This window comes from Cyprinodon variegatus, unplaced genomic scaffold (genome assembly GCF_000732505.1).
Source record: "Cyprinodon variegatus isolate N-32 unplaced genomic scaffold, C_variegatus-1.0 Scaffold15, whole genome shotgun sequence".
Taxonomy (NCBI): domain Eukaryota; kingdom Metazoa; phylum Chordata; class Actinopteri; order Cyprinodontiformes; family Cyprinodontidae; genus Cyprinodon; species Cyprinodon variegatus.
Window position 1 is genome coordinate 344,802 of NW_015150468.1, and position 14,481 is coordinate 359,282.

Below are 14,481 nucleotides of genomic sequence, written 5' to 3' on the forward strand. Positions count from 1 at the left end.
GGTTTCCTGGAAGACAGAGAAAACGGTTAGAATCCAGGCTGGATTCAAAGTCACAAAGATTTCACTGAGAGTCTAGGCTTAGGCGCTGACCAACTGGATCAACACTGTGGCGTTGAGGCAAGGTCTGAAGACAGCTTATATAGTGGATCCTCTGATGATCTTGATGGGCTGCAGCTGTGCAGGAGGCTCACTCAGAAGGATCCACGGCGGACTCTGCTGGAGAAAGGTGGAACTTCCCCAGCTCCCAACATATATATTGTAAGGATAGAATGTAAATAACCAAAATAAAACTCTGCATTCAAAATTGTGAGAAGAATGAAAGGAATGTGTATTTTTCAGCTCACCTGTGACCTTGTGATGCTTATTTCTCATAAAAAATATTTATTCTTTATTTCTTTAACACCTGATTTTAGGATGTGAGATTTAATGTTTGGAAAGACCTTATCCGTCAAAGTCAATGTTTATACTGCTGTTGCTCACTTTCGACCTCTTGATAACCTTTTCTGTCATACTTGCATAGTAGCTGTGTTCTGTCAGCCAATTCATTTAGTTGCTTTTTGTTGTTTTGAAATACGGCAACCATGATGTGTATGAGTTCTGTAAATATTACTATACTGTCAATAATGTTGATTAGTGATACATATTTGACTGAGTGAATCCCTTTAGAGAACCTGAGCTGCAGAGATGAATCTTTACAGTAACGTCCTTGTTGAAAAAATCTGTTGTTCACAATCCCTTGACATTTGAAGTAAAGTCAACTTTAAATATCCTGCATGTTAGTATGTACAAAGAAACATTAAACAAGGATCTAATCACGCAAACGTTTGCAGCAGCAGCAAAGTTCACTCTTTCAGGTTTGCTTTTTATTTAGTTTTGTTATTAACTAGAGTTGACAGGTTAGGTTGTCTCTGATTCTGATTATTACTTTGCTAGTAGGAGTATTACTGACCATACATCAGCATGCACCTAACAGTGGGATAAAGCAATAATGGAGCTTTCAGCAATTGCTAACATTTGAACAATTAACCTTGGCGTATGCTGATTGTCCTATTCAACACTTTGTTGTTACGGATATTGGAGGTATGCTGACCTTTTTAATTTCATCCTAAAGGTCATAGTGGCTGTCTTTAAGATGTGCTGCCAGTTTGTTGAGCAACTGGTAGAATACTGGCAGAATATCACAACTTGTCAAGAGCTTTGTCAGCATACTTTGACTTTACTGGTGACCTGTTCTTTATGGGCTAAAAGCTATAGACAATACTTTAATCTTAATTTTTCTAACTGTACTGTAATACTACTGTAATAAGGCTGTCTTAATATTTACTAAAATACATATGTTGAACTTCTGCCACCAGCTCACACCCAGACAGTGTTTTTGCTACTTTGCTATCTTTGCTCAAGTAAATTTTTACAACGGAATAGAAGGTCTGAGAGTTTTTTACTCCCTTGTATCAGTCATTTTGAAAACTCTTAAAAAGAGATGATGTACAATATTGATTAGAATTTTTATTTATTTTTTTATTTAAATTTAGTTAGAAAGGTGCGGCATAGTGTCCTTCTCTCTGAGGGTAGTATGATTAAATTCTCATTGTTTTCTACTTTTTCTATGTGAAAAAAGTCCAAACCATTTGAAATTATAGCTAAGAAATGCATCTATCTACCTTATCATCTATTATATTACAATTTATATATGGATGTGTTTTTTTTAGGTTATTTTCATTTCATTTAAATTTTAAGTCTTTGACCATAGGATGGGCTGCAGATCCTTGCTGCCTCAGAACACAAGTACAACCAGGCAAAAATAGAAAACTGGTTGTGTTTATATATATGTAAAACAATATAATGTTATGTCATGTTTTATATATAATTAATTTTCTTACTAGCACATTTTCCCTTTTTTATTCATATTGTATTTCTTACAAAGTAATAATCTATTTACATAATCCTCTAAAGAAATCAAACATTCAATAACATAAAATAAACAACAAAATAAAACGTCTCCCGATGTCTCAAGCAATTTCCGTCTCATCTTGATCCTGAACTTTATTTTTATAAAAAAGAAAAACGAGGGATTAAATTCTCTGTTGTTCACTAGCTTGGCCTCAGTTTTGACAGAAATCTGTGCTTAAGTTTGCATCATAACATCCGTGTCAGTAATTAAAGACAAATTCAAATTAGGACCAGAGCATTTTGAAGATGTGCCTTAACAAACTGTTGAGTGCTAACAGCATTTGCTCATTTTAAGCCTAATGAAAAGGCACTGTATTAGGGTGTGTGGGTGGTAAATCACTCTTAAGAAGCTACAAGGTACATTTATTATTCTACAGAGGCATCATACCTTAGGAGCCATTTGTTCATAATAAGCAGAAAGTACAGAGCCATGTTAATTTTATCTCAGCTAAAAGGAAAATAATTTGTGAACTTGAGAAAGTCTTAACAGATTTTTCATGAGTCAAAAATCTGATTGGCAAAAGCAGAAAAACAAAAATAATTTGTAAATTACTCACCAGATCAAACAGATTTATCATGTTAGTTTAAAGTAGAGTTACAGTAAGTTTGTACTGTCCCTGAATAAAGTAAAATGATAATGATAAATCATTATTGTTATTTGGTATGTTGTGATTTCTTGCCATTATTTCGACTTTTGGTTTTCAGTAGTTGATAGTTACAATCGTTCTGTCTAAAAGGGTTTTGGTGTCACTTACATTTTACATAGATTTTTTTTATTTTTTATGTTTAAATGGTATTTTCATTTCTTAAGTTCATTGTGGAATTGTGGCTGTATGATGTACCAACGTGATTTAACCCATGGTCTTGGATTTGGAGGCACTGATCATCATCCCAGCTGCTCCACTCTCGGCTGCAAACTGCTCCAGTGAGAGCTGTAGATCACGCCCTGATGAAGCCAATAGAACCAAATCATCTGTGAATAAAACAGATCCCCTCAGAGATTCTGTCCATAAAAGATATGAACAGAATCGGTGACAAAGGGCATGTAGAAGGTATAGTTGATATTATGTAGTTGATATTAAAACAAATGGTTGCCTTTTTAAAATCTGAATGAATTCTATTTTTCTTACTGTCCAACTCATGTGGCGACCATCGTGTCTACATTAAAGTGACATTTTTAATTGTTACTGGTCAGGCTTCTTTTTCTTTTCAAAAATCCAGTGAATTTTAACTATTAAGCAGGTGTTACATTTGCACATATGCCAGCATCATTGACTTACATCATCTATTTGGATTTTTGTGTTTGTTTTTTCTCTCAGGTTTTGCTCTCTGGACTCATCGGAGTGGTGTCATGGAAGAGGCCGCTCTCCCTTGTGGTAAGTGTCCTCTGAATGCCCAAACTAAACTGCATATCTCACCGAACAAACCAACAATACCGGAAATGAAATTGAGTCTTTTACTTTTACTGAGATTGTGGGGGCATGATATCCCTTGCTTTAGCTGGCAACATGCCATAGCATAGGTAAAGATTGTAATTAATAGAAATGATCAGATGAATAAATGGAAGTTTTTCTTTCTAATGCAAAATTACCAGATGACATGTTGACACTGAAAAATACATTACTTATCTGACTTAATCCTACAGATACACGCAGGCTAGGTCTAAATTCTTTTCTCAAAAATGCAATGCTGTTTCATGATCTTGGTGCTGATGACTGTCTTAATTATTCATATCATTCACCTGTCTAACTCCGGCCATTTTCTCATTATTGTTAATTTGATCCACCTGCTCCAGCTTCTATTAAACCATCCCTCTAACCAGACATCAGTGCCACATTATGACATGTTGCATGTTGATGACTTCAAGTAAGCGGTATCATATTGTTATGGTTATCATATGTGAAAAAAATTTACGTTTTAAATATAAATGCCATAATTTTTTTAAAGAGGTTTTCATAGATTCGTGTTAAAAATCCTTTGTAAATTTACACTACAAACTGACAGGTTGATAAAATGCCTAAAAAAAAAATTCAAAGGGTTCTTGATTCCAGTGTATGCTTTAAGGGTATTAAAAAAAGCTCCCAAATTTACTTCAGCTTTGAGGTCTGGTGCACATAAGGCCTTTGAAATAATATAAAATATAAGAAAAAAACTGAAAAACTTAAAATGCATTTTAGCTTGAGAAAAGTATCTGTATTTCATATCCATTACATGATGGGGGCTGCAAGAACCAGTAGAACCAGCAGTACACAACCAGCAACAATGACGGGGCCTGCAAAATATTCACTGGAAATTTGCTATAGGGGACAGAAATTAAACCGGCATTAACCAACCGCTCTTTGCAATACAGAAATAAAAGGTGCAGTGGGACATCTTTTCTGATGCATTTTTTACCATGTTGCTTAAAGATTTCCCCACAGCCACTTAGCAAGCAGTGAAAAAGAAAGTCTGGAAGTGAAACTAAAAGAAATGGTCCCCACTACAGTGAGAAATCAATGAATAACCTCAACCAATCACAAAAGACGGTCCGTTGTACACGATTGGTTCCTGACACGTTAATCATGGTTGTCAGCTTATCCCTCCCCCCTTTGCGTGTATCCTGACACATGAACAAATCGACCCCCCAATGCTTGTGCAGGACGGCATTGCTTGAAGCTAGCCACTGTTATGCTATGTTCACACTTAAAGCAGCAAGAGCAGCTAACACGCGTGAGCTGACCAGATTTACTGGGGCCGCTGACTGAACCGGACCTCAACAGAGAGCCAAAACCCCAGAGTAGGGGGCTGGGGACCAATAAGGCAGGAGGGAGAAGCATGGGGACGCAGGTGTCCAGGTTACCGTTACCGGGTCAGGTTTGCTTGCTCCGTCCCCCGCTGGCTCACTGTTTCGACTACGTGCTTGCACTGTAGTCAACCAAAATCCCCTAACAAATTTGAAATTCCCTCCGGACCTTTTTTTAGGCCTGCAAGTAGGAAATGTCTGTTGTCTGTTGTGTATGTTCAAAAATATAGCTTGGTGGAAACATTTTTCCAAGATCTCCTACCGAACCTTTAACTGCTACAAGAAGTTTAAATTAGATTTGTACTAGCTGTAGGAGGTTACCCGCCTTTCTATAATGCTATTTTTTTTCTCATCTGTCTTCAAATTGTTTTCCCAAAAAAAAAATCAATTTGTTTTAAGGGAAAATTTAGAAAAACCTTTGTTTTTTGTTTTTTTGAACACCAGCAATTTTTATCTTTTTGCTTAGACTTTTTCTTATCTTTAAATGATGACAACTGAGCATAACTATGTGACTCTGCCCAAGTATGAGCTTAATATGAGATAAAACTGATTAGTTTTCAGGTCAATACAATGCATCTGATTTTTATTGATGCTCATTGTGGGCTGCTTTTATCCAAAAGTATCTAACTATATAAATTGAGAGGGAATTATCATAGCATATATCTAGGGCTAAAGAATTAAAAGTGCTTTACTGTGCAAGAATAAAAAATTACATTGCAATTGCATAAAGGCAAAACAAAGATTTAAAAATAATTAAAACAAATGTCCAAAAGAAGATGGTTATATTAAAAAAGTTTTTCAAAATAAAATGAAAGGAAAGATGCACTGAAAACTTAAGTAATTAGGTCTACAAAGCACAAAGGCCACTTAAAAATATATAAACATCCCTGGAGTAACATTGATAAACCAATCACTCACCACTTTTCATCTTTTCATGTTTGTGGACCATTGCTTCCACTGTGGTTGCTTTAGTTCTAAACAAGCCTGACTAGATAGATTTGATTTTTTGATACAGGGACATAATCTGTGGGTTTCTGAGATTTTTCTCAACTCTATACATTAAAAGACAATTTTTATTCATGTTTATTCATGCTTTCTGAATCTAAAGATTTGGCAGTAACCTGATTGTCAGGAGATCTATTTTTAAACATAATACAGAAGAGATTTCCTTAAAGACACAAGAAATTCTCACATCTCATAACTGTTTTCTTTATCCTGCAGAAGAACATTTTGTATTTATCAAAACATGATTTAAACAAACGTGCAGCGGTAAAAATATACAACATAGGCTCAAAGAAAAATGTTTACAAATTTTAAGACAACAATAATAAGCAAATAAGGAATAAAAGGTCAACATAAACAGTTATTTTTGTACTATCTAAAAACATCTCTAGAAACTATTAAACAATCGATGCTTTGAAATCATTATTAGTACACTAATAAATCATAAATCATCTTTTCTTTGCTGACTCAAAAACAATGTATAGCCTCTCAAAACCCACCAATTTTAAAGCGTTTAAAACCAATATAGACATGTAAGACATGGTTGAAAAGATTAGATTCTCCACAATTCAACCACCATGTTCATTTTATGGACACAGTAAGCACCAAAGTACAATTAACACAGATATAGCCGCATGTCAAAATGTAAACATGACAAAGCAGCCACAACATGCAAGCATATCTTTATTACTGCTGTTCAAAAAAGACCTATTATTTTTTAGAATAAAAAAAAAAAAACTTTGAGGGATCTTTGAACTGATGCAGCTTGGGCTGTGTTTTACTCATCCAATTTTCATGTATATATTCAGAAACTAGAAGTTGTTAGGTTTCAAATAATGTATCAGACATGTAATTTGGGCTTACAGTTCCTAAGTAATTTGCTTTACCATTTGGGTACGCAAAATAGGTGAGAATTTCCCAAAATGAGGTGGATGTTAAGGGGATAGACATTCATGATATATATTTTCACTGTGGCTTTTTTTTTTTTTTTTTTGCTAAAGCTAAGACCGTGAATCAACTTTAGCACACACTGTAAGCCCCTATCCAATCCTACTTATGCATGCATTCTACACTTCTCCGCAACCATGCAGGAAACAGCTTGTCCTACTCCCTTTAGTTCTATCACCTTATCTCCCTGCTGCTTTTTCTGCATCCTTTTTCTTCCTGTGTTATCCCCTCCCCCATCTCGGTCCACCTCCCTGCAACTTAAACCAAATCAAGGCTCCAAAATCATATCTGCTCTTAGAGATCAAAGCGGTGTTGCATCTTCAAGGTATGTGCAAACACTGGTCATACTTAAAGCACTGCTGAAAGGGTTGCACTCTCTTTTCTTTGTCTTCTTTAAAGGCATCTCTAAAGCCGTTGCTGCCATTAAAGGGCTCCATAATGTTCCCTCTTGTGTTTGTGGCAGTTTCTCTGAAGCCTCCTGTTCAGCCCTGACAGGCAAGCTTCTGGCTTGGACCCAGTGATGACTGGCAGGTGACTAATACACCGGCTGGACAATTTTAAAAGCTGGCAACACTGCTCCAACCCACTTGCCAACTGTGGGTGGTCATGCTCTGCATCGTGATTTGCTTAAACCGGTGTTCCTCCAGACTGCTTAAGCATGTGTGTAAAACATTTGTTTTTCTCAGCTGACTTCTGAAGGCTTGGGCTCTCATCATATGATATGATGTACAAATGATCCAGATGATGACCATGATATAAAAAAATATACTTTTAAGGCCATTCATTAAGAAAAAATGTTGTATTGATTGCATGGTTGTTTAATTAAAGATTTAATAGCACAGCCAAACTAATACTCCCAACAATGTATTCATTGTCAGATAAATGTTGATGATAAATGAGCATTCTCAGCCATATCAATAGTAGAATCTACTATCCAGACTCAATAACGAATATATGATTAAATTGTTGCCAACTGGCATAAGAAAAACTATCAATTGAAACAGAAAGTACTGGATACTGTCTTTCTAACTTCCTTTTACAAGTTAGAAGATTTTTCAACTTTTTTTACTCCTCTAAGTCATAAAAACCTTACAGATTTAATCATTTTGAAGATTTAGGATGGGGTACATGCGGAATAAAATATCGTCTTGGTTAGACTAAAGGTGTGTTCATTCTCAGACGGCTGCATCCTCCAAGGACCCGGTCTACCTAGATTGGGTCCTTCGAGGTCCATCAAAATAAAGAAGCCCACAGAGTTTGGCTACGGATTCAAACAGGTCCAGCCTTCTCTGACTTTCACCGTCTGTACGCCCTGTCACCTAGCAGCCATGACATTTGACACAGAAAGCAGGCAAATAAAGGATACCGAACTCTCACTACTGTTCTGCTAATAACATTTTCAAGGAGCTTCAGCAGCAGTACGGTCGTCTCGACTACCAGATTTGTACTCCCCACATTGCAGAGATATTGGAATCTGAGCTTCAATGTCAGCCAAACTAATTTGCATAGGGACAGATAAAACCTTTCAATAAACCAGACATTATCTGACAATATTGTTCAGCAATTTCAGACGGAACTATTCACATATCGGTATTATATTACACTGCACTTACAATATTCAGTACTGTTTAGCTTACTACTAAGCTTTTTACTCTGAGCACGGAGCAGCCAGCTTGCTTGGAATCAATGAATCATGGGATACCCATGGCTACATAGGATACACCAGACCTGTCCTTCAAATCGGGCAAAAAGAAGGCCACATTTGCCGGCGGCATAAAGATGGGTCTTCCAATCTGAAGAAGCCTTAACACTGTGCTATGGCTTAATTGGCTGACAAATCTGGCCTTCGGAGGGCGCAGCCACTAAATTCCAACTCATGTGCATAAGATATCCAGCAAAGATCATTGGATCATTGCATAGATCCAGAAAGTATCCTTTCTGGATCTATGCAATGACAGTTAGGAAGAGACAGTTAAAAACAGATATTAACATAAGTTGTATAAAAAGGAAAAAAGTATTTATCTCTTTTTAACATATCAGAACAATGCTTTCCTGTGATTGATAGGTAAGGATTGCACGTTTTCTTTTCAATTCTTGTCCATTTAGAAGACACACAAAAAGCTTCAGAGATGTTTTTTTAACATTTCCACATCACGTTCTTTCCTAATCTTATTATCGTATTATACTACAGTCTTCCTGCGGCACAACACCCACTCAACATGATGTAGGTGTTTCTGCACTCAATAGTTGGACCTTTCACTTATTTGTCCAAATTTAGCGAAGTCTATATAGCCATATAGGTCTATATAGACTTTGATATTAGCTTCATCAAATTGCAGGATGTGTATCAAAAAATTACAGTCTGCATAACTTGTTGCATTAGGAACCTGCAGAGTTATGGCTTCTTCGCTAAGCAGCAATCCAACCGCTGTTAGTACAACTCAAAAAGTCTTTTGCTTGTTTCCTAATAACAAAACTCTTTTATGAGCTTGTCTTTGTTCTCCTGTTTATTTAAACTCACTCCTGTTTTATCCATTTCTTTGCATTTAAGCATTTTGATTTTGAAATTATGTCCTGGTAGCACCTTGTTTAGTTCATGTTTGTGTCCTCTCTAAGGGACTGTGACACAACATTGTCACTCCTTTGATTTGTAACACAGGCATGATTCTTTATTCTACTTCCTGATATTATGCTAAGGTCCCTCTATTTTATCAGTAAATAAGAAAAGGTAAGAAAGAGTCTCATAGATCAGAGTTTAGGAATGTACAACAGTGTCTGCTTGTAAGGAAAGATTTTTTCCAAACTGTAACACAAATGCATTTGTCTGTGTCTCGGTCCTCCCTTGGGGCCTTTTAACTACCGCTGTCTGGGATTTAAATTCATACAGATTCATTAATGCGATTATGTTGTTTACCTGTTCACTTCTTAATTTCCATCTTTGAAAGGAGGAAATATGATCTCAAATTCCACTTTGATCTCAGGAGGATAAGTTAATTTACTCCTGTTCCGAATATGAAGGATATTTCCTTCATTGTCTCAAGGTTGTTTGGTTTTGGATTAAATCTTTGGCTATTTTATCATTTCTAATGGTGGTAACAAAAGCAGCTTGCTACATTATTCATTGTCTTATTAATCTTTGAAGTAAACATAAAAAGGTGCTCGAACCTACAAAAAAAATGTTAAAGTGCATGTGAGAATTTGAAGCTGTGCTGTTATTTGGCTCATGCCTTGTCTTTCTGGATTCATTAGCAGTTACCTGGCAACTAAAATATGATCACGAGACTAAAGCCGTCTGAATCCATCCCCTGAGACTCAGACTGAGCTAACCTGAGCGAGCGACAGATGGGATTATTATTGTTGTACTAGTAGTAGTATTAAAGTAAACAGTGAGTAATTCAACCTTTCTGACATTATAGCCCTGCTGTGTTTTTTTAAATATATTTCTGGCAGGCAAAAGCTAAGATGCAAGATATAAATGGAAAATGTGAAGAGTTAGGGGTACTGGTTGCTTGTGAGCCATTTGTGAAACTGCTGATAAAGACAAAAGTGTTTTGGTTGGGGAATTCTGCCTTCTCTGAGACCATTAGATTAGATTTGTTTAATATTGTACTTAGCTAAAAGAGAAAACAGTTGGTCCATCTTGTCTAAACTACCAGTTATAATGTGCTCCATTATGTCCATGAAAGAGATACAACATGTCTCCTGCCTGTTGGAAAAATGTCCCGCAAATTAGGTGGCGGTTGAGTATTTTCAATCATACCAAAAAAAAAAAAAAAAAATAGTCCAATTAATCAGCAAACATGGAAAACTTTCCCATGTTTAATATTTGATATTTTAAATCTAACTTTTTTTTCTTCTTTTCATTGCACTTTGTATTAGGCAACTCATGTAAAGTGTGCTATGGATAATATTTGGTGTTATAATTATATAAATAATCATTAGCATCATTACCTCTAATAGCTTAGGAGAGGGGTGGGCAATTCCAGTCCTCAAGAGCCATCATCCTGCAACTTTTAGATGTGTCCCTGGTCCAACATAGGACTCTGGAGAATGGATTGCATACTGAGGAGGTATTTCAGCCGTTTTATTCAGGCATGTTGCAGCAGAAAGAGATCTAACAGCTGGAAACCAGCCCTCAAGGACTGAAGCTGCCCACCCCTGTCTCAGGACCCCATCTGTCTTTTACAGTCACTCTCAAACTACCAGTAGAACACGCAAATTTTAATACTTTACCAAGCTGGTCTGCACCTATTATCATTTGTGCAAATAAACTTTGTATACCAGCTACAACCTTGCGAATTAGGAATATGTAGGTATTTGGAATCTTTGTTTTTTTTTGAAGTCCTTTATTCAGGTATTGCAGTATAGACAATGGGTTTCTTTGTATATATAATAGATTTTTAAAATCTGTAATACAAATAATTAAACATAAACATTGACTCATCTTTTACCTATATATATATATATAGGATCTTCTGTTCAGGGATAAGACCTGTGCAATTTGTTTTTCTTCTGATGCTCGTTTAGCAGGGAAGGTTAAACATGATCAATACAGCTTTCACATCAGCCTGCAGGCATTTTTCTTGGCTTAAATTAATTTTAAAATCAATATACAACTCCTAATTTGGTCTCCGGGGTATCTAAATATTTAATATGGAACACAAATGTATACAATAAGAATTATGAGAAAGAATTCAAACCATGGCCAGCTTTTTATAAAGCTGTTGATCTCTACATTAAAGTGGAAGTGCTTGTTTCTGTCATTAGCGGTTTCAGATGCAAAATACATTTGAAAATGTTCTTTAACAAATGATGGTGTTTTCAAATGGGTCAGACTGCCAATAGCTCCTTATTTAGTGTGTGTTTGGACTGGAAAGGGAACAAATTACACCATTTGGAGCTATTCATTAAAAGAGAAATAAAACAGGCCATATGGAATGAATAAAATCTATCCCTTCGTTTTTGTTTACCTACTCAATCTACTTGATTGTACAAGAGGATGTGTCTCTCTCCAGAAGTCAATAGGTAAACGATTCACATTAACACTCAAGGATCCACACACACACACACACGGGTACATCAATGGGCAATTTAGATGGACCATATGCATGTCTTTGGAATGCTAAAGAAAGGTGAAGTACCCGGATACCAACCACATACGCACAGGGAGATCACTTCATGTTTGGATGCAGGCCAAGTCTATATCATGGCTTTATCTAATTTGCTGACCCAGATAGATGGAATCTCTCAGGAGAAAAACAGGTAAAAGTATAACAATGATTTGTTGAATGTTAGTTTGAGAAACTAGTCTGGGGAGGTGGAAATGGATGAACACGCCACGGAAGCTCTGGAAGGAGAGAAAGTTTGAGGCGATGTTTTAGATAACAGACCTCTTGAGAAGAATCAATGGTTTAGCCTTACGAAGTTTGGGGAACTTTCAGTGCTCAAATCCTGATGACAATAACCTAATAAAGTCAGTAATATTTGGAATACCAGAGTACCTGAAGGTTATTCATTTATCATATGTGTACAGTATGACTTACTTTCAAACTAACTCATAGCTAATTTTCGAAGCTATTATACCCAAACTACTGTCATTATTCCACTCTTACCTATATTTTCATACTTAACTTAAAAGTGGATGATTCATTTATAAAAGCAAGCTTTTATTTGCACTGTATTGCTGATAGATGACTGAATTATGATAGTTCTGAATAATGAAGCAGTAAATTTTTTTACGTCATACATTACTATGACTCCTTTTAGCCAATTTTTGATGTCATGACTCGTTTTAGCCAATTTTTCAGGTCATACTATACTACGACTCGTTTTAGCCTATTTCCGATGTCATACTATGCTCCTCAGGAGTAAAACAGTCACTGTGCTTTTGAGGTGTTGGAGGGGAACTAAATGTGCCGCTACGTTGAGTTTTCATGAGGAATAAAGTTGTCCTCTTGTACGGTTAGATGCAGATGGAAGAGGCTGGTTCTACGTTGTTTTTATACCATTTTAACTATACTTGGTATACAGCACTTGGTGGCAGCTGTGGTTGTTTTAAAGGTCGTTATAAATAAAGTTGATTTGAGTTGAACTGTTAGCTCTGAGTTCTTCCCTGTTTTTAACTGTTTTTGCTCTAACATGTCTCTCCAAATAAGGCACAGAGGAAAAAGCACTGAGGAATAATCAAATAAATATTTTTGCCTTGATTCTGTTAAAAATAATATGACTTTAACCTAAGTTGGCCTTTTTTTTATGACCAGCATTTCACTCTATCACTTTGCTCCCAACTGACATATCTCAGCAAAATTCTGGTTCCTCGTGTAATCTGACCCCTCTTTCTGGGATTTACAGAGGACAGATCTTCCTGGCTTTGATAGATTTTTCTCTTGTGCCTTGTCAGTGAATATCTGAGCATGCTGATGTTTGCTCTTCTTGACAAGCATCTGTGGATACTAAGCAATGTTTCAGTAAAAAACCGACAATCCAAAAAGCAAAAAAAAAAAATGGAAACCATAAGCATGATCTCTAATGATGTTTAAATACAAAACTTGAAGTGAAAATAGATATTCTCTTTGGCAGTATTGTTTTTATTTCATTGCAGGGTTTTGAAATTAAGTATTATACTTATAAATGTACTTAAAAATGGTCAAATTAGACAAATCCTTTTGCCAGTACAGATTTATGGAACAATCAGTGGCTTCTTTCTACAGTGATGCTGTTATTAACCTGACCTACAGCATAGCATTGGAGCTGAAAATGTAAAGTTGAAGTTTTTCCTTTCTTAAAAAGCATTTCTTCTTAAAGTGAGTGTCTTTTTTCCGCAGAAATTAGCTGCTATTGTGCATTTCCGAGTCTTTGAGTTTGAGCATATTTGTCTGCACTCATAACACTGTGACCCCTCCAAGGATCCTTTGGTTATTGTTAAAAAATCTTTTAATTGCACCTTTTAGAATCAAAAAAGGAAATCTAATGCCGTGGTTACAACAGCAACCTTTCATTTCCACCTAGATGGTTACCTTGGTGGTGATCTGACTTTTTGATGTTTTCTTTTACAGTACCTTTGGATTGACTGGCGGGAAATGGAGCATGTTTCTGGATTCATATAATAGCTCCAAAAACAGTCTGTCACGTTTTATCTGTCAAAATGAGAACCTGTCATCTTGTTCGGTCACCAATTCGTCTGTGCTATGTAACAATTTCTTGGTGCATATACTTGCTTATATCAGGACAGTGACCATGCTGGTTACGCTGTCAGTCTGATGGTAAATTGTATTCTGCAGACAAGGAGGATGTAGTTTGCTGTTGTTGGTGTGAAGAAAAAGGTTAAGACATGATGCAGTGATCTCTGTCAGATATTTTACTCCACAGGATTTTTCACTTCACCTTTGAATGAGCGTTTGTCAGGTCCCAGCTTCATGTAAGCCCAGATCCAGGGTTTTTGTTAGAAACATTTGAGATGGTAAAATTGTGCCTAAACCGTTCTGTGAAACTTTAGAGATGCATTTATTAATTATGTATATGGTATACTTGCAAGTGAATGCAATGATTTGTAACAGCTTCATTTTGGAAATTGAAATTAAGTTTTTAGCTCTACCTTTAGCATAATATGCACCCATCGTGTGCTCCATCTGAACATCTCAAAGCTAATAGAACTAATAACATGCCAGCTGTCAGTTGAAGATTGCATGTGTAAATTGCACTATTCTGGCATCAGATTACACATCCCCACAGTTTGTATCTCACACTATCTTTGCACAGTAGGAAAGAATAAATGGAATATCCGTGATAAACATTTTTTG

The 14,481-nt window shown here is 36.1% G+C and overlaps 1 protein-coding gene across 3 annotated transcripts in view; it reads left to right on the forward strand.

The window, feature by feature from the left end:
• fam189a1 (family with sequence similarity 189 member A1) overlaps positions 1 to 14,481 on the forward strand; it is a 106,414-nt gene that overhangs the window by 45,808 nt on the left and 46,125 nt on the right. For all 3 annotated transcript variants that reach the window (XM_015385106.1, XM_015385114.1, XM_015385121.1), the window contains exon 2: positions 3,270 to 3,326. In XM_015385106.1, coding sequence (XP_015240592.1) covers positions 3,270 to 3,326 — 57 coding nt within the window. The remainder of the gene's footprint in view (positions 1 to 3,269; positions 3,327 to 14,481) is intronic.